Source organism: Chelonoidis abingdonii, chromosome 17 (assembly GCF_003597395.2).
Source record: "Chelonoidis abingdonii isolate Lonesome George chromosome 17, CheloAbing_2.0, whole genome shotgun sequence".
Classification (NCBI taxonomy): Eukaryota; Metazoa; Chordata; order Testudines; family Testudinidae; genus Chelonoidis; species Chelonoidis abingdonii.
This window is the reverse complement of record NC_133785.1, coordinates 8,996,772-9,017,498: the sequence shown is the minus strand read 5'-3', so window position 1 is coordinate 9,017,498 and position 20,727 is coordinate 8,996,772. Positions and strand designations below refer to the sequence as shown.

Sequence of the window (20,727 nt, the reverse complement as noted above, 5' to 3'; positions counted from 1 at the left end):
ACACAGTAACTTTATTGCCCCACAGCATAAGCTCTATTAATCTGAGTCAGCTGACCTAAGACACTGTGCCATGTTTGATTTTTTTTATCACAGTATAGATGTACCCTAAGATACACAGAGGCACAAGGAGGGAAATGAATCACTGCAGGTCATCCAGCAGGCTAGCCGCAGAGCTGGGACTAGAACCCCAGGCTGCTGAGTCCCAGAGCTCTACCCTCTAAGGCACATGGCCATAAACACCTAATCCTTAGCTGTGGGCCCTCAGGGAATCAGAATAACGTGTTCCATACAGATACCGTTCTGTATCAGTCTGCAGTTTTACTGAGCGCTGCTGGGCCTTCCCTGGCTTCAGAGCCTGCGGCCTTTCTGAATGTCCCGTATCCCACAACCATTTTGTGCAGTTGAAACTACACTGTAGATGTGCCTTTTTATGTTGGTACACAATTGAGCCCTGTGGGCCTGGCATGGACCGAAGGCCTGAAGGGACCATTGTGATCATCCAATCTGATTATTCCCCATCCCCCACAGACAAGCTGTAGAATTTTCCCCAGAAACTGGATTAAAGCTGTTGTTTTGGAAAGAGATCTAGTTTTGCTTTAAAGACTCCAGGTGGTGGCCAGGCCACACTCCCCTGGTGAGCTGTTCCTGTGTTTACTCACCCTCCCTACTAGGAAATTGATTTATTTCAAGATTACATTTGTCTAACTTCAACTTCCAGCCACTGGATCTTGCTCTGCCTTCCTCTGTTAGGCTGAAAAGACCTGTCTGTCAGATATTCAAACAGCCCCAGGTGCAAAAAAGAGCTCCTAGGCTGCTGAGTGGAGAGAAGAGGTGACCTTAGGAAAGGAGACTGAAGGCTGGGTTTGTTTAGCCTGGCCATTAAAAGATGAGAGGGGAATTAAATCACTCTCTATAAATACACAAAAGGGGTAAATCCTGGGAGGGAGAAGAGCTATTGAAGCTCAAGGACAATGTTGGCACAAGAACAAATAGGGATAAGATGTCCACAAATCAACTGAAGCTGGAATGAGAAGGTTTCTACCCATCCAGGGCCGGCTTGGAGGGGGAGCCACGATCATGATCAGCGGCAGCAGGTCCCTCTGCCAAACTGCCACTGCAGAGCCCGACTTGTCACCCCTTCCCTTTGTCCGTCCCAAGCACCTGCTTGCTGAGCTGGTGCCTGGAGCTGGCCCTGTACCCATCAGGGAAGGGAGGTTCTGGAGCAGACTCCCCCTAAAAGGAACATTGCCTATTTGGTTGATTGTTTCCTGTATTTAAGATGACACTTCGCTCATCTAGCCCTCAAAAGCATCACAAACAATTGACTTTGAACGCAGATGGAGACTGTATTTCATATATTTTTAATAAAATCATTGTCACATCAGTGCCTTGTCCAAAACCACACTCCAGCATTCCCCAGTCCTTCAAATAATCAGGCCCTTACAGACACAGCAAACCAAACTTGTATTCCACTTCAAGCCAAAACAGACGCCTAGCTATGACTCTCTCTCTTTGGGGCTTGTCTTCTTTTTGGTGTTTGCTCCTAACCGGACTCTTGTCCGCACAGAAATCTCTAGCATAAATTAAATGGTGCTTTAAAATCAAGCTAGCTGGCTTGCAAGGGGATGGAGGTTGAAGCTGGAGGACTGCTGCCACTCAAGCTAGTAATGCAACAGCACATCAACTGCTAATCTAATCACTCTGTACAGCTCCAATATTGTTTCAGGGTGCAGTTGCTCTCAGTGTATGTCTACACCACTTTCTGAGGCATGACTGCAGCTGAGGGGGGACATACCTACACTAGCTTTACTCTAGCTAGCATGGCTAAAAATAGTGAAGATGCAGCAGCACATGCTGTACAAGCCTGTGCATCCCCACTATTTTTAGCCATGCTAGCTAGAGTAAAGCTAGTGTGGCTATGCCAGTCTAGGCTGCACTCACACAGCCGATTGCAGAGTAGACCTACTCTCCTCGAGCTCAAGTAAGAGTAACTCCAGCGTACTCATTTGAGCTAACTGTTGCAGTGAAGACAAACCCTCCATCTCCATCATGACCCATGCATCTGTCAGGCTGACCTTTCTGCTGTGGGCTTGCACCTCCTTACAGCAGCAGAGGAGAATTCAGGCACGCCTCATTCTCAGATGTCCAAGGTGAAATTTGCAATAAGCTTGCAGCCAACTGTAGAGGTTGCGGTATTGTTAAATTCTTTCATTAAAGCATTACCAATCGTGCAGTAAGCTCCATCGTGGTCCCTCATGGAAGGCAATGCTTTAAGCTTTAGTGAAGCACAGAGGAATGCAGCTCAGACATCTAGTGCTGTTATGAAAACATTGTGCGTTTTGTTATACATAAGAATGGCCATACTGGGTCAGACCAAATGTGCATCTAGCCCTGTATCCGGTCTTCTGACAGTGGTCAATGCCAAGTCCCCCAGAGGGAATGAACAGAACTGGCAATCATTAAATGATCAATCCCCTGTCGCCCATTCCCAGCTTCTGGCAAAGAGGCTGGCGACACCATTCCTGCCCCTACTGGCTAATAGCCATTGATGGAGCTATCCTCTAGGAACTTGTCTAGTTCTTTTTTGAACCATGTTACCTTTCACAATATCCTTGGCAAGGCATTCCACAGGTTGACTGTGCATTGTGTGAAAAAATACTTCCTTTTGTTATAAATCTGCTGCCTATTAATTTTATTTGGTGACCCGTAGTTCTTGTGTTATGAGAAGGAATAAATAACACTTCCTTACTCACTTTCTCCACACAAGTCATGATTTTATAGACCTCTATCATATCCCCCTTTATTTCTCTTTTCCAAGCTAAAGAGTTCCAGTTTTATTAATATCTCCTCACATGGCAGCTGTTTGATACCCCTAATCATTTTTGTTGCCCTTTTCTGAACCTTTTCCAATTCCTATATATCTTTTTTTGAGATGGAGTGACCACATCTGCATGCAGCATTCAAGAGGAGGACGTACCATGTATTTACAGAGGCAACATGATATTTTCTGTCTTATTATCTATCCTTTTCTTAATGATTCCCAACATTCTGCACCCCAAACCCCTCATCCCCAGCTCCACCCCAGAGCCTGCATCCCCTGCCGGAGCCCTCACCCCTGTGTCCCAATTCCCTGTCCCAGCCTGGAGTCCCCTCTCACACTCCAAACCTCTCAGTCCCAGCCTGGAACACCCTCCTACACACCAAACCCTTCATCCCCAGCCCCACTCCAGAGCCTGCACCTCCAACTGGAGGCCTCTGGGGATGACAACATGCCCCAGTGGTGAGGACAGAGGCTAGTGTTCTGCCAGCCTTTGGAGCAGTGGTGGGCAGATGTGAGCTGTCGTGCGTGGGTCTGCATGGGGCATGGTGTGCTGGGCCAAATCTCAGTAAAGGTAAGGGAAGATCCTGTAGGGAACTCGCCGGCAGTATTCCTGCCAGGCAAGCCCGTATTTCCGCAGGCACTGGTGCTCGTCCCGAGCCTCCCGGTGAATCAGCAGCACGGTGAAGTAGAAGACGTAGAAGTAAGGCAGGACGTGCGTCAGGCCTGAGGGGGTGGGAGAGACATGGGGGATGAGGAGAAGGAGGCCATGGGCCCTTCTTCTAGGACCTTCTAGTGCAATGGTTCTCAACCCACGGGCTGCTTGTGTCCTAATCAGCACATAGCTGTGGCCCATGTGACATTCTCATGGCCTTACAGGCCGTATACATATTGTGTGGATGCAGCCCAGATAACACAGAGAGCTGCATATGTTGCCCACAATGGTAAACAGGTTGAGAACCACTGTTCTAGTGGATAGCCTGAGTGCTGAGCAAGCTTGTCTAGGGCGTAGATTCCTCCCCACTCCCACGTTAATGATACACTGATGCCATCCCTGGAAGGTGTGATCAGGGCCTTCCACCTGGGACTTCAGGCCAACCAGACCAGGTGCCTTCTACGTGACCTTTGGCTGGAGTATAGGGCAGCATATTGGTGCCATCTGCTTGGGACATGACTGGGATGTTGGGCCAGAGCAGGCACCCTCTGTGTAGCTCGTGAGAGACACAATGGGTGTCCAAGGCAGACACCACTGCCCTGAGGGCTAGAGAGATGCTGCCCTGCCTCCATTGCAGAGGGACAGTAGGGATATGCCCTGCATGCCCTAAAGGCACAGGTCCCATTGGGACACCAATGCTGGGGGCAGGAGAAGGAGACAACCCCTGCCCCCCACCCCTCCTGACACCTCCTTGCTAGCCTTCACAGGCTCCCTCCAAGCAGGATTTAGACTCACCACAGGGCAGAGACCAGGCCAGAGCCATGATGAGATCCCCCAGATAGTTGGGGTGGCGCACAAACCCCCACCACCCAGACACCAGGAGACGCCGGCCTGTGGCTGTGGGGATGGTTTTGAGACCTGGGAGGAGAAGAGCATTACTCACATGGCATCCCTTCCTCCCCCTCCCTCCCATTAGCTAACCCTCCATTAGCATCCCCTTCTTCTCCCACTCCAGACTTCTTCACTCTAAGTCCCCCATATAACTCCCATCCAAGAGGCGGCAGCAGCTCACCAGTTACTCTGGGGTCATTGGGGTTCCTTCGGAAAGTGTTCTTCTGGGAATTGGCGCTGCGGAAGATGCAGTATCCCAGACCTGCCAAGAAGAGAACCAGAGTGAGGATAGGCTGTGGGAGCTCTAGGCATGGGGATACTGGCACTTCTGCCATGGATTGGTATGAAAACAGATTGCTCGAGAGGACAAAAGGATGAACGACAATGGTGGTGGATGCTGGCTCGGGGTGGCATTGAGCAGGGCTTTCAATCCTCATACTTCAGGGTGTGGCTTGGGGCTGGTCAGGAAGGCATTTCACTCCATTGTACAGCAAGGTGAGTTGTAGGGTTGGTGAGGTAGGAAGCGTGGGGCGGAAGAGATACTGTGATAGATAGGGTTATGGGGTAAAGTGGGAGGGATACTACACTTATTGGTCTTGACTAGGTGGATCCACTGGTCTGATCAGGGGGTGGGGGGGAAAGAGGAGAGATATAGCACTGAATGAGCCTATTGGTCTGATATGTAAGAGGAAATCACCTGAGCCTCACCATTGAGCAAGAGGATCCCGACAGCCATGGGCAGGCTCAGCTTCTGGGGGTGGTTGACCAGGAAGTAGGCCTGCAGGCTGTAGGCGAAGGGCACCCAGGCCAGGTCCCCAAAGACCAACATGAAGCCAAACCCATCGTGTACAATGTCCATGGTGGTGAGGATGGCCTCCTGCAGGACACAGAGGAGCCACATCCAGCATGGATAAAATCAATGCTAAACAAAATTTAAATATTTAAAAAAAAATGCTAAATCTATTTAAAAATTAAATTTGAAATAAACAACCTGTGCTAAGGCCTAACCATGCTGTAAACTGTTAAATAATTTAAATACAAAAAAAATATTAAGCAGGACACGTTTACTGCCAAGTTTAAAGAAACTGAACACACAGAACTGCTTGACATCACTGGCTAGGCACCTGGAACCAGAGTTTGTTGAAGCACTAAACCACCTTTCAACTGTTGGCAGTAGTCTCTTCTGCAGGTGGAGAGAGAATATTTTAATTTTATTTCCTTTTATTCAGCTAAATCAGTTCAGTGACTAGTTCATTTGAAGTTAAGAAATCAATTGGGAGTTGAACAGGCAGGAAAGCTTGTTTTTCTCTTCCAATCTATGAAGAAAAACTATTTGAGAGAGGATGAGATCTACTAGTTCTAAAATCTTGAATGACATGGTGACCAGAAACAATCAGTTAAATTCACTGACTACAGATGCTACTTCCTTTGTTTAATACAATCAGTTTTAAATAGAACACATTTATTTATAAACTTTTAAAGAGTATATTAGCACACAAAGTAGTTTTATTTTATTAAAAATCTTAACATGCTGTTTCTGGGGATTTTTTATTTAATTTTAAATTTCCATCCAAATAGAGCTGGACTCAAATTGCAAGTAAAACATTAATCATCATATTGTAAATAAATACAACATTCACCATTTTCTAACATAATAAAAATGTAAAAATTAAGAATCAGAATACATGTAAAGTAAGTATATAATTACTCAAATAAATGTGTAGAGATATATTGTGTCCTCCTGGTTAGCAAAAAGAAGTACCAAATTTAGTATAAAGTCAGGATATGTTTGGCTGCAAATTAACATGTTTTAATATTACCCACTAGTGAAAATCAACCTTTTGTTAGGAAAATAACTATAAAGTACAAATGCAAAACTTGAGTATAATCAATTTAAATTAAATCAATCCAGCCTGGCCACATCTGTGCTTTAAATCACCAATCCCCACTCCCTTCTCAGAGCTGGGTCCTCAATCCCAGCCCCTCTGTTCAAACCACTGGACTCCACCCTCCTCCCAGACATAGGAAGGGAACCCAGGAGGCCTCCCCTAAGGTTCCCTTTGTAGCCCCTAGGCCATTGCAGATCCCAAGCCAAGGCTAAGCCAGGGATGTGGGAGTGACTCACCTCATTCCAAAGTGCATCCACCACATACAGCAGCTGGAAGGCATTGACCAGGAGCATGGCCAGCGAGGGGCTGCCCCGCAGCTCAGTCTCTTTCATCAGCATGGCCATGTTCACCAGTGCCTGGCAGGAGGGGAGCAGTCAGGCAGAGTTTGAAGAAGACCTGCCTCCCTCCCTTGCCCCAGCACCTTGTCTGCCCAGAGGAAAAATACGTGATTGCTGAGTGGACCAGGAGTGCCATTTCAGATTTTGGTAGGGGAGGGGGCAAATTTAACTGTGATTCCAGAGGCTACTTGAGCACCTATGAACTCTTTGGTTTTTTTTGCAAATGATAGCTTATATTCAGTGCTCCTGTCTGATAATTCCTATATACAAATAAATAAATATTAGACCCACTCAGCTCTAATACTAACATGTTCTGACATCTTGTGTCAAGTCACTGAAGGGACACTGGTTAGGTTTAAAATTTTAATGTATACAGTAACTCCTCATTTAACGTTCTCCCACTTAATGTTGTTTCAATGTTACATCCCTGCTCAATTAGGGAACATGCTCATTTAAAGTTGTGCAAAGCTCTCTTATAATGTCATCTGGCTGCCTGCTTGTAAGATTCTGTGGAAGAGCAGCGACTTTACAAGGGGGCATTGCACAAGTTCTGCTTCTCTGCCTCCCCCTCCTTCCCAGCGCTTCTCCCACCAGCGCTTAGGACTTTCTGGGAGGGAGGGGGAGGAGCAGGGAAGTGCGGCCTCTCCACTCCTCCCCCTCCCTCTTAGAAAATCCTAAGTGCTGCTAAACAGCTGTTTGTTGGTGCTTAGAATTTTCTGGGAGGGAGGGGGAGGAGTGGAGACACAGGGCTTCCCTGCTCCTTCCCCTCCCTCCCAGCACTTTGCGCTTAGGACTTTCTGGGAGGGAGGGGCAGGCGCTTAGGATTTTGGGGGGTGAGGGATGTGGCATGCTCTGGAGAGAAGGTGGCGTGGGAAGAGGTGGGCCTGGAGTGGAGCAGGGACCGGAAGAGGCAAGCCTGGAGCATTCCTGGCAATATCCGAGCCTGGTCTCCAGGGAAGCTGCTGCTGCAAAAGTGCTTCCTAGCCTCCTTGCCTGTGGCGGGCTGTGCCTGTGTGGGGTAAGCCAGGGGCACTTCCCAACCACAGTATAGTACTGTACAGTATAATGCCTTCTATCTGGCCCCAAAAAATTTCCTTGGAACCTAACCCCCCCCCCCCATTTACATTAATCTTATGGGACAATTGGATTAGTTTAACATTGTTTCACTGAAAGTTTCATTTTTCAGGAACATAACTACAGTGTTAAGTGAGGAGTTACTGTATTCTTAATTTGTTACTAACTCTTGAATACAATTGAAGAAAAACCTAGATTACTTTCTATCACACTTGGAATAGATCATTTAACTTTTAGAAACATCCTACTAGGGCAGTCGTTCCCAAACTTTAACAGCCTGTGAACCCCTTTCACTAAAATGTCAAGTCTCGTGAACCTCCTCCTAAAAATGAATATTTCCAGGATTTTCTCCTTTACCTGAGTATAAACTATAAAAGCAGTGATCTTAATATACAATTTATTCTTATATTTTTTTATTACAGTATTTTTATTACATTATGAAAATGGCAACACTCTTCCAAGATCTCACTTTCGCAGCCTGTATCACTTTGAATAAGCTTGCTATAAGACAAGGCTCCTATGTTTCATCAAGGAGTATCAGATGTGAAACAGCATGAAGGTATTTAAGAAGCCAACTCAGAGTTCCTCCTACACAAGCATTCAGGTCTTGAGCACTCCAGGCAAACAACGTATGTTACAATAAAGCTTAAAGTTGTTCTTCATAATAATTTAAAAAACAATACTAGCTGCCTATTTAATTTTTAAAAACAGCAAAAAAAAAATCCACCTTCCTTTCCATTTCTTATATGGACTCTTGAAGTTTAAATCTCCTCAGTGTGATAGATATAATTGGTTTGATCTGCTTAGCTCTTGGAAGCCCAGGGGCTCCCAGGCTGATGGCCCTGTGCTGCCCAGTGTCCTTAAAGACAGCTGTCCGCCCTTAGGGAGTTCCCCCCCCCCCCCAAGACCCCCCTGTAACATTTGGTGAACGCCCAGGGGTTCACAAACCCTAGTTTGGGAGTCACTGTACTAGGGCAAGGCCCCAGGAGTTTACACTGCACCTGCCTTGGGCTCTAGGGGTGTTACCCCTCTACAAATAATAGACTAAAAAATTACTTTAAACAGTAGTGAAACTGACACTTTCAAGTCACTTTCATAGTATTGCCAACCCCAAATGTTCAAAAATCAAGAATCAGGCTTACCAAAAATCATGAGATTGGCTTTAAAATAATGAGATTATGTAAAAATAATAGATTTGGTGGTTTTAATTTATATTCTGCTTTTTGAGCCTTTAAGGTGCCCTGGGGTCACATTCGAAGCTTTCTCCATAGCCACAAGAACTAGAAACTTAATTTTTCTTTAAGAATGATGGCGGAAATCATCACATACCACTTGACTCCAGGAACTAAGGCTTTAAGGAAAATAATAATTATCATGAGACTCATGACAAAATAATGAGAGTTGGCAGCACTGCTTTCACTTCTGTTTAAAGGCTAGATACTTTCCAGAAGGTTCTTAAACATAACACTACAGTGATTGAGCTGCAGTTTTCACAGGAGACTATTTTTAATCAAACACCAAGAAAATTCCACGTTTTAAAGTTGGGGACAAAATTGCTTCTAAGGTACATCAGGGTGACTGCAGGTAGGAAAGGAAAATAAACAAGCATAGGAGCTCTGGGCAGCTCTTCCTCTTGAAAGAAGGTTGGAGGGTCAAATCTTCTAGTCCTTAAAAAGTAAAACTTCTATTGCCATCAGTGCCTCCACTCATAGATATAAACATCAGTGAACATGTGATGTCAATAACTATGGATACTTAAATATCTGAGCCATCTTATCCAGACTTACACATCTTGTATGCATTGGCTCAGGGACTACATTTTCTGAACAGTGCTGACCACACAGATGGTGCCCAACAAACAACACAAATCATGACAATAATTGTCAACTTTATCAACTCTGTGGATGCATTTCTGTTCTGTGTTCTGGAATTGGCCTGAATACAGCTGAAACCCTATGAATTTGATGTATAATCACATCTGATACCCATAAAACACTCTCATTCCTTCTTTTTTTTCCAAAAACTCAGAACAAAAAGAAACAAAACAAGACAAAAAATGGTTTTCGTTTAAAAATCAATGGGCACGTCTTCACTAGCAACATTAAAGAGCTGGCCACGGCAGTGCTTTCATATGGCTGTGCAGTCGTGGCTACACCCACCTCCATGAGGGGTGTAGTGCCTCCCAGCGCTAGTGCACTGTCTACACTGGCAGTTTACAGCGCTGAAACTTGCAGTGCTCAGGGGGTGTTTTTCACACCCCTGAGTGAGCAAGTTGGAGCTCTGTAAAGTGCCAGTGTAGACAAGTCCTAAAATTGCATAGCAGGCTTTGCTGTACAACTCAGCCTGGGGCAGAACCTGCTACTCATTGACAGTTAAGTGCACTCCTCTCATCTGATTCTCATTCTCTTTCTTTCTTCATCCTTCCTGACCTCTGTGCTGCTTTTCATACTGTCCACCACGACATCCTTCCCAATCACCTAGGACCAATTGCTGGAATCTCAGAGAGCTGGCCTTCTTGGTTTTGCTCCCATCCATCAGAGGCCTCTTTTTTTGCAGCATGCAGCAGAGAGAAAGGCTGGTCTAGGGAGCTAGATCTGAGAGACCTGGTTTCTACACCCAATGACTTCCTGTATGACCTCAGGTCAGTCCCTTAGGGACACAGTTTTAAGGGCTTTTAGGCACCCAAAGATGCAGCTAGGCACCTAGTGTGTTTACACAGCACCTAACCTTCTAGGTGCTTTTGAAAATCCCGCTAAGTGCCTAAATACTTTTTAAAATCTGGCTGTTAGTCTCACTTGACCTCACTGAGGGCTGTGATGTGAGGTGCTCAGATACTACAGTGATGGGGCCACATAAGTACCACAGGCAGAGTGGGAACTTCTTTAAACCACTGCTATCCCTTCCCTTGGTTTTGGCCCCTTCTTTTCACTTATGATCTTCACATCTTCCTCTTTTCTGACTGTAATCTTGGCTCAGAGGGCTTGGTTGTATTTCTTCTGAGTCCCCTGTCTTCCCTCTTCAACCCCTGCCCACTATCACCACCCGCATCCATAAACCTGGGAATCCAGGATGCCCCATAATCTAAGGCATTGGTACCCTGACAGCAGGATTTTCTGGCTATGTGGACTCTCTCCTCAGGCCCTACACTACCAGCACTTCCAGTTTTCTTCCAGACACCACCAACTTCCTGAGGAAACTGCAATCCATTGGTGATCTTCCAGAAAACACCATCCTAGCCACAATGGATGTAGAAGCTCTCTACACCAGCATTCCATACAAAGATGGACTACAAGCCATCAGGAACAGGATCCCCGATAATGTCACAGCAAACCTGGTGGTTGAGCTTTGTCACTTTCTTTGTCCTCACCCACAGCTATTTCAGATTTGGGGAGGATTTATGGTTTATGCCTTCAAGTCAGCGGCACTGCTATGGATACCTGCATGGCCCCACATTTTTATGGCTGACTTAGAACAATGCTTCCTCATCCCTTCTCCCCTAGCACAGCTACTTTACTTGTGCTACATTAATGGACATCATCATCTGGACCCAGGGGAAGGAGGCCCTTGAGGAAATCCACCTGGATTTCAACAATTTCCACCCCACCATCAACCTGAGCCTGGACCACTTCATACAAGAGAGAGGTCCACTTCCTGGACACTACAGTACAAATAAGCGATGGTCACCTAAACACCTCCCTATACTGGAAACCTACTGATTGCTATACTTACCTACATGCCTCCAGCTTTCATCCAGACTACATCACATGATCCATTGTCTGCAGCCAAGCCTTAAGATACAACCACATTTGCTCCAATCCCTCAGACAGAGACAAACACCTACAGGATCTCTATCAGGCGTTCTTAAAACTACAGTACCCACCTGGAGAAGTGAAGAAACAGATTGACAGAGCCAGAAGGGCACCCAGAAGTCACCTACTACAGGACAGGCCCAAGAAAGTAAGTAACAGAACGCCACTAGCCATCACCTACAGACCCCAACTAAAACCTCTTCAGCATATCAAGGATCTACAACCTATCCTGAAGGAGAGTCCCTCACTCTCAGACCTTGGGAGACAGGCCAGTCCTCGCTTACAGACAGCCCTCCCAACCTGAAGCAAACAAACACTCACCAGCAACTACACACCACACAACAGAAACACTAACCCAGGAACCAACCCCTGCAACAAATCCTGTTGCCAACTCTGTCTGCATATCTATTCAAGGGACACCATCATAGGACCCAACCACATCGGTCACACCATCAAGGGCTCGTTCACCTGCACATCTACCAATGTGATATATGCCATCATGTGTCAGCAATGCCCCTCTGCCATGTACATTGGTCAAACCAGACAGTCTCTACGCAAAAGAATAAATGGACACAAATCAGACATCAAGAACTGTAACATTCAAAAACCAGTAGGAGAGCACTTCAATCTCCCTGGACACTCAGACTTAAAAGTGGCCATTCTTCAGCAACAAAAATTCAAAACCAGACTTCAGCGAGAAACTGCAGAACTGGAATTAATTTGCAAACTTGACACCATCAAATTAGGCCTGAATAAAGACTGTTGATACTTGTACCTTCTTGTCATCTGTTGGGAACGGGCAACATCCATCCTAATTTAATTGGCTTCATTAGCACTGACTCCCAACTTGGTAAGGCAACTCCTATCTTTTCACGTGCTGTATATTTACACCTGCTTACTGTATTTTCCACTCTATGCATCTGATGAAGTGGGCTATAGCCTATGAAAGCTTATGCCCAAATAAATGGTCTCTAAGATGCCACAAGGACTCTGTTGTTTTTACTGATACAGACTAACAGGTCTACCCCTCTGAAACCTGTTTTACAGGCTCATCTAAGAACTTCCAGAGCCTTAATTTAATTACCATCCTTTTCTTATCTTAATCACCCTGCCTCTCTTTGGAAACAAAAGACTGACTTTCTGCCCTGGGGACACAAACTGGGAGAAGCACCTCATTGCAGAACTCACACCCCACAGTAATGCTGTGCAGTTAAGACCTCCACCTGGGAGCACACCTCCTGTATGAAACTCGGGGTGGGGATGGAGTGGGAGGGGGGTGTGGCAGGCTGGCAGCCCCTCCTCCGCCCTACCTGATTGGCATCCTTGAGTGATACCTCCCCTCCCCTCCCCCCTGCCCTGGATTTGACCAAAGGCATATCTAGCCCCTGTGTAACAGTAAAACCATCCTGCTTGGTTTACCCCTACCCCTGCATCAGATCAGTGGGCCCACCCATGCCTGGCATCCCACTCTCTGCTGCCCCAGATCAGACCAATGGGCTTATCTAGTCTGGTATTCTTCACCCCTCCCACCATGCTTGCTCTGACTAATGGGTCCATCTAGGCTGGAATATCTGGTTATGGATAGCCATGTGTAGCAGATACTATCTGGACAGAGGGAATTTCCCTCTTGCAACCTTTCTCCCAGGACTAGTGTTCCCCTGCAGCAGATTCTCTGATTATCCTTTACCTTCACAAGGTCATCATAGCTAGGGCCTCAGGGTCTTTCTGCAGCAAGGGGCTCCCTAAAACCCCACCCACTTACCCAGCCGAGGAGGCCTGGCCGCAGCTCGCAGAAATACTTTAGGTCGAAGGAGCCGATGCGTGGGTTCAGCTCATGGCCCATGAAGAAGTCATAGATAGGATTCCCTGTGTGGCCAACAGCAAGTCAGGTACCTCAAGGTGGAATAGCTACTCCCCCTTCCTCTCCCTGCCACCCTAGATCAGACCAATAGGCCTGTCCAGCCCAGTATCCCCCCTGCTGCTTCAGATCAGACCAATGGGTCCATCTAGTCTGGTATGCTCCCCTCTCTGCTACCCCAGATCAGTCCAAGGGGCCCATCCCATTGGCCTGGTATCCCCACCCCTGCTGTGCTAAATCTGGATATGTCTGGTTTCCAATGGGTGCTGTTCTTGGATGCTTCACTGGAAGGTTAAACTCTCTGCAACAAGGGTGGTTCTTTTCTGGGCCTCATCAACTGATCAGATACCTCCCTAGAGTCCTGGCAGTTTTTACCTGACTGGCATCACTGGCTGCTCTCCCCCTGCACCCCCTGTGAGACACCAGGTATGACCTGTGTGACTAAGAGAATGTCTATGTGTTAGTGCATGCACATGTGTCCCTGTGTGTGTGGTGCATGTGTCAGTGTGTGCATGTCTGTGTGTGTTCAGACATGCATAAGTGCACACGTGTATGTCTGCATGCACAAGATCATTCCTGTGTCCGTGTGCCCCGTGTGTATAGAAGGACTCACCTGAGTTCCCGCCTGGTGCCAGTGCTGTCTCTGGGGCAAAGAGGGACTTGAAGTAGAGGAGGAAGCTGAGGCCGAAGGCCAGCAGCAAGGCAGAGAAGGCCAACTGCAGGAAGTTGTCATAGATGTAGCTGAGGCGCAACCCGGCTGCCAGTCCAGCCCCCACCACCAGGGCCGTGACCCCCATTGCATGGAAAGCTGCAGCGCGGGAGGAGAGAAAGCAGGACACATCCTGCTTAGATACAGCAACACTTTGTGCCTTTTTAGCTGAGCACCCCCAAGTCACAGCACACTGTTATTCTGAGAAACTGAGGGATAGAGAGGGGAAGGGACTTGCTCAAGGTAACACAGGGAATCTGTGGCAGAGCTCGGGATAGAACCCAGGAGTCCTGACTCCTAGCCCCTTGCTCAGCCCCAATAGACATCACTTCCCCCAAAATACTATTACTTGTTACCATGAGGAAATTCAGTAAGTGATGTGATTGGCTGCAAATTCTGGGGCGGGTCATAGTCGATCTCCCCTCCCTAACAAAATCCAACACCCACCATTAATGCGATACTGGAGCCGGCTCTTGTCTCGAAGGACGATCCCTTCTGTGACCTGGGGGAAAGCCACACAACCAGTTAACACTGATCTCTCTGGTCTTGACTCTAGCTCCTCTCACCGGCACCCTCCCTGGAACCTCAGTTCACAACTGTGTAGAAGAACTGAGTTTTGACAGGTCTCTGCCTACATGGTGTAGCCAGCTGGCCATGATCTGGCTCAGCCGTGGCCCAGGCAATTCACGGGTGCCCTTGATTCCCCATGGATAGTCAGACAGCCACCATTAGGCAGATGACACCCAGCAGGGAAGGGGACATCCTACCCTCCCCTCTGCCCAATGAAGCTGACCCAGCATTACCTTCCCCATAGGCAGCATGTAGAGGGCAGCCTGGAGTCCCACCCAAGCCAGAAGCAGCAGGAAGGTGTGGGGGCTCCAGAGGGTGCTCAGGGGTGGCAGCGGGGGCGGGAAGTTCAGCACGCTGGCTTGCTCAGTGCGACACGTCAGCAGAAGATAGAAGATGGTAGCTGGCATAAGAAAGATGAGGATCATGGCTCCTGTAGAGGGAGGAATGAGAGGTTAGAGGGACAAGATCCCCAGGGTGATCAGAACTGTGGGTGAGTGACAGGCAGCAGCGTCCCTGAGAGATAAGCTCCCACAGTGAGTCAATGGCAGAACTGGGAACCCAAGAGTGCTGACTCTCAAACCCACCCTGTTCTAACCATGTAGCTGCATTCACACCTCCAGTTTGCCCTGCCTTTCAGGGTACGTGAGCCACTGCCTTCCAACCCCTCTCACCCTCATCTTACCCAGGGGCCCTCCAAACTCCAGCTCTTTGGTGCGTGGGGTCTTATACCGATCCATCATCCTTGTGCTCCAGCCTTCTCCACCGAGGCACAAAGCTCTTCCCACAGGAAGCCTCTCAAACCACAGTCACTTCCTCCTTCAGGAGAGGTTCTTGTGGATCCCAGACCTATGGGACGGAACATGGATCATTAGTGGTCACTGACAGTGGTTGCGGTGGAAGGGTCAGAGACAGCCTGCACTGATCTGGGTTGGGTGTTTAGCCTGTGGCCATGTCTACACTACAAAATGATGTCTACCTAACTTACATCTGCACACAGCCACCACAGGTATTAAGTCACTTGTGTCGGCAGTGTGCGTCCTCACCAGGACGCTTGTATCGATTGTACTGTCAGTGTGGAGCATTGTGGGATGGCTCCTGAAAGCCAGTCACAGTCCATGAAAGCAAGGCAGGGTCTCCACTGACACTGCATCAACCTAATTACATCAACCTTGGCTCTCCACCGCTTGGGGAGGTGGTGTTACTAAAGCACTGCAGAGAGGAACTCACATCAGTGGGAGCCAAATTTAAAATGAAGAGATTTCCACAGCTAGGTCAATGCAAGGCATCTTCCATCAACCTAACCGTGTAGTGCAGAGCAGGCCTATGTTACGCTGCTGGGGCTGTAGTTGTCACAGGACTACAAAGAGGTGAACCGAGTCTGAGGTTTCCAGCCCCTGTGTATGCAGCGATCATGGGAAGGGAACAGGGCATGACTCTCATGTCACTTAGGCCAGGTCTACACTGCGACTTTAAATCGGTTTAATGGCCGATATACCGATTTAACGCTGTACCCGTTCACACGACGTCGTCATTAATATCAAGTTAAACGGCTCCTTAAATCTATTTCAGAACTCCTCCCAGACGAGAGGAGTAGCGCTAAATTCGAAAGTGAGTAACTAGGATTAGGCGTTGTAGTGGATGCGGGACGCAGATCGACATTATGGCCCTACTATAGGGTATCACACGATGCAACACCTGACCGCCTCTTGTACCGCAATCCAAATCGGATGCGGCGGTGGACGACAGGAAAGCCCCAAGAGCTTAGATGACTTTTTCCTGCTTTACAGTTCCAGCTTGATCAGCACGTGGTGAGCGATGCGCGTTTCAATAGCACAGTAGCTCCTGCAAGTTGAGCTTACGGGATGTACTACGATCTGACTCCGCATGTATGGTGAGACAAATCTTGTTATATCAGAAGCTCCATTAAAAGAACAGGAAATGCCAAAGGGTCTTGACAAAATACTCCGCGTACCAGCGCGTGGTGCGGACACCTGTACGGGAAGCCAGAGACTCAACGGATGCTCATGTGAGGGAGGGAATGGGCTAAGAGGATACAGCTACAGTCTCCACAGAGTCTCTGAAACTATTTGCATTCTTGGCTAGCGCCAATGTCTGTAGCTTAATACCGAGTGTCTTGCGTGGTTCACAGAACAGCTCGTCAGTCTCTTCCCCCCCTCCCCCAGCACGTGGAAGGAGAGTAAATAATAATTCCCTGAGTACTGTAAATGTCACCCTCTTGTACTGATGCATGCTGGCAGAGAGTCCGAGGTGTTGACAATGGTCAGGATACTGTTTGTGATCTCAGGGTCCATGATTGCTGTGTATGGCGTTTGCTCAATGCACTCCGGGAAAAGGCGCACAAGGGTTGTTGCTGCCTTCACAAAGGGAGGGTGAGGCTGTACCCAGCACCACCGGGGCAATGTTTTCTGCCCATCAGCACTGTGCTCCTCAACCTGGAGTGGGAACTATGGATAGTGAGGAACAGCTACCACAGTGCACCGCTCCTGATCGATGGTTAGCTTTGGTAACCAGATATGGGGATCGACAAACATACAATCGATTTCGTGATCCCACTGTGGACGCGCTAAACCGATTTTATTAGATCTGTTTTGTAATATCGGTTTAAGCTAATTCGAAATAATCGTGCAGTGTAGACGTACTCTTAGCCTGGATTGTTTCTCTTGCTGGCAACCCATCCCTTGTCAGAACCAGGATGTGGCCAGTCTGCCCTAGAGGTTAGACTTTGGAACAAGCACCGGAAGCCAGAGCCAAATGTCAGAGTCAGAAGCCAATACCCAGAGCCAATGGTCAGAGCTAGAATCTGACGCCAATAATCAGAGCCAGGAGTCAGAAGCCAGGCAAGGATGCAGGGTCAGGTGGGCTGGAGGAGGACCAGAACAGGGCAGGAGCAAGCAGGCACAGGAGCAATTGCACCTATTAAGGCTCTGGGGGGGCATCTGCCCACGTCTAAAGGCCCCTCGCCCCAGCCTAAGGGGAGGAGCTACTAGACCCAGGTCTCAGCTGAATTCAGGGGACCACAAATGAAAAAACACAGATGAGAGTGAGGGTCACAGGGTCAACAGCAGGGATCCAGAGGGGAACACTAAGCAGAGAATCTTGGACAATGCCTACTGCCCCAGAGGAACTCTGTCCAGATATATGACCTAAGGGAGGATCAGAAATAGACCTCACAGTCACAGAGCACCTCCCTGTCCAGCTTCCTCTTCCTGGTATGGTGAACGGCCACCATGGCCAATGCCAGAAGGAGGTCAATGAGGAGGTCTTGCGACTTCATGGGGCCACAGATGGCCATAGATCAGGAGGGGTGGGGGAAAAGCGCAGCCAGAACCTGAGAAGGAGGTTCTGGAGGAGCCGGTTAAAGGCTGCAACCTGGTGCACTCAAAGTAGATGTGCACCAGGGTCTCCCTCTCACCGCAGAAGGGGCACGTGTCGAGGGAGGTGGTGAACCATGCCAGGTACATGCCCATGCTCACTGCTCCATGAAGGAGCCGCCAACTAATATCCCCAGCAAGCTGTGCACAAGAATAATTGCAGCTGCAGAAGTAAGTGTTAAGCTGTGCTGCTGTTGAGCATAAATGCAGAGTTGTTGGCTTCTTTCAGCCAATTGGATGGACTGGTCAATCAGGTGATTTTGCTGAAGCCTAGCAGGGCTCATTAACCTGTCTGAAGGCTGAACCCACTAGCCCGGCCTCAGCTAGGGAACTCAATCCCATCGTTCTTGACAGTCCCCTCCCGGTCATTCATATCTCCCACTCATGTTTCTTTTAATCTTACTGGTTGCTTCAGTAAAATCCAGTAGCATGGAGTTCCATAGGTTTAAGATATGAGCAGCAGCAAACTCCTGTGCAGTGATGGAGGACATATTATGTCAATAGGAGTTAAGCACCTCAACGCTTTTGAGGATCTGGGCCTAAGCAACTTGCCCAAGGTCCCACAGGGAGCCTGTGGTAGAGCAGGACATTGAAGGTGGGTCTATAGCTAAGGGAAAGATGAGGTTGCTGGAGCAGAGAAAACTTGGAAATGCTTTCAGCAATAGAGTTAAAGACAGAAAACATCCCTGTCTGCTCTGGAGTTCCCAGTCATCTGGCAGAACATTTTTTTGTTGTTAAGTATGTTTGTAGAAAGGTCTAGGGCTGGGATAGCAGGGAGGCTGCGCATCAGGATTGAGAGGGAGGAACCCATAATGGGAACAGCAGGTGGGGTTGCAGGTCTAGACTCAAGGGCATTGGCAGAGCTGCATAGGAGATGCAGACATCAGGAATGGAATAGCAAGGGGCTGCAGGCCAGGACAGAGGGGCATTGGCAGAGCTGCATATGGGGTGCAGAGACCAGGAACAGAATAGCAGAGGGCTGCAGGCCAGGACAGAAGAGCATTAGCAGAACTGGGGGGAGGCCAGAACCAGAATAGCAGGGGAGGCCTGCAGGCTGCTATGAAGCAGCACCAACAAAGCATGCGAGGGGAGTCCAAGATTGCAACGCAGGTTGGGATAAAGGGGTATCAGCACACAAAGGGGAAAGTTTGGGCAATGTGCAACTCAGGCCTCCAAATTCACAAAAGGGGAAGAATTTCCAACTCTTCCAGAAACCCCCTTCCTGGCAGGGCTCTCTCGGTTTCACAGGCTGTTACCGGTGGCTGTACAGGACCACGCTGTCTTGTCAGCCATATGAAATGCTGCAGCACCGGTCACTGCTAACGCTCTGAGCAATGCTGAGCTGCTTCTCTGCCTCCTGCCCTCCTCTGTGTGACTAACCGACGCTCCCCCTTGCCGCACAGTCCTACCTGACAGCCCGGTGTCCGTCTCGCCAAAGCACACACCATAGATACCAGCAGTGGCTCCAGAATCCTCCCATGCACACGCTCTACCCCCTGTCCCTTTAACCCGCAGCAGCTGTTGTCGCACCAGCTACTTGTAGCTCGTCCCAGCCTGATATTATCACCAAACATCCAATCTGAGAGCAGGAGTTATGTCGAAAGAGGCGAATTTCTGGCCTATCACAATGACTCTGAGCCTCTTACTAAGTGGGTGGAGCAAACTCCCTAAGCTCTTTTCTTAGTGGCCTGGAGCTGTGGTCATGGCAATGGCTACCGGTTGCTCATTGCAGGAGCCTTGCTGCACTGAAAGCTGCCTGGGATGAGGTTATAGGCAGTAGAGACGCGTTTGTGTGTGCGGGGCAAAGTACTAGGGCCCTACCAAATTCAAAGCCATGAAAAATGTGCCACAGACCATGAAATCTGGTCTTCTGTGTGCTTTTACCTTGTACTATACAGATTTCATGGGGGAGACCAGCGTTTCTCAAATTGGGGGTCCTGACCCAAGAGGGATTTGCAGGGAGGGTCGCAAAGTTATTTTTTGGGGGGTGGTCACAGTATTGCCACCCTTACTTCTGTGCTGCCTTCAGAGCTGGGTGGCTGGAGAGTGGTGGCTGTTGGCTGCGTGCCCAGCTCTGAAAGTAGCGCTGTCACCAGCAACAGTGCAGAAATAAGGGTAGCAGTACCACCCCCACCCGCCCAATAACCTTGCAACCCCCCCCAACTCCTTTTTGGATCATGACCCCTACAATTACAGCACCGTTACACTTCAGATTTAAAAGTCTGAAATCACAAAATTTATTATTTTTAAAATCCTATGACTGTGAAATTGACCAGTATGGACCATGAATTTGGTAGGGCCCTGCAGATGAGTTAGCTGGCTGCATAACTCACCTTAGATACATGATTGCAAAGGGTAGGATGTGGTAGTTGGGTGCTGCAGTTTGGAGCTTCTTTGGCAGAGGCTCCCTGCAGTTGTCACTGCTTTCGCTTGTGTGGTTTAGCTAGAATCTAGGGCTTTGCAGGGTTGTTTCTGTTAAGAGGAGGAATTGATGTTACAAGCCAGGTCTGTTCTTTGAGGCAACCTTGCCTATTCACAAAGAATGCACACAAAGTCCTGTTGCCCTGAACAGAGTAGGAATCAACAACAGCAGGTGGTTTCCCCACTCGGAAATCCCCATGTCTGCCTCTTCAGGAGGCTCTGTGCCCAAGAAGCCTTGTCTCTCTGCTTCCTTCAGGGTCATGCTCACAACTGCTTCTCCTGGCATCCTGCCTCCAGTACACA

At 48.3% G+C, this 20,727-nt stretch overlaps 1 protein-coding gene across 2 annotated transcripts; it reads right to left on the bottom strand.

The window, feature by feature from the left end:
- Positions 1-1,345: 1,345 nt before the first annotated feature.
- On the bottom strand, positions 1,346-19,571 carry TM7SF2 (transmembrane 7 superfamily member 2). Of its 2 annotated transcripts, none has more exons than XM_032804393.2 (11): positions 19,413-19,571; positions 15,294-15,457; positions 14,845-15,041; positions 14,489-14,543; positions 13,946-14,140; positions 13,237-13,340; positions 6,490-6,609; positions 5,073-5,241; positions 4,546-4,626; positions 4,269-4,391; positions 1,346-2,316 (listed from the first exon to the last, which is right to left on the bottom strand). In XM_032804393.2, the coding sequence occupies exons 2-11, from the start codon at positions 15,349-15,351 to the stop codon at positions 2,303-2,305; spliced, it is 1,116 nt and encodes a 371-aa protein (XP_032660284.1). In that variant the 5' UTR covers positions 15,352-15,457; positions 19,413-19,571; the 3' UTR covers positions 1,346-2,302. The 2 variants fall into 2 exon arrangements, with proteins under 2 accessions (XP_032660284.1, XP_032660282.1); XM_032804391.2 differs by lacking the exon at positions 1,346-2,316 and adding an exon at positions 3,306-3,544.
- Between the last annotated feature and the right edge of the window lie 1,156 nt (positions 19,572-20,727).

Bases quoted from the DNA above. Each gene is read 5' to 3' on its own strand.
- TM7SF2 (XM_032804391.2), bottom strand. From the start codon at position 15,351: ATGATGGATCGGTATAAGACCCCACGCACCAAAGAGCTGGAGTTTGGA. The intron at 15,042-15,293 runs GTAAGATGAGGG...CTCCCTCTACAG, and splicing joins GGAGTTTGGAGGGCCCCTGG to GAGCCATGATCCTCATCTTT. The intron at 14,141-14,488 runs GTGGGTGTTGGA...CCCGCGCTGCAG, and splicing joins GCTCCAGTATCGCATTAATG to CTTTCCATGCAATGGGGGTC.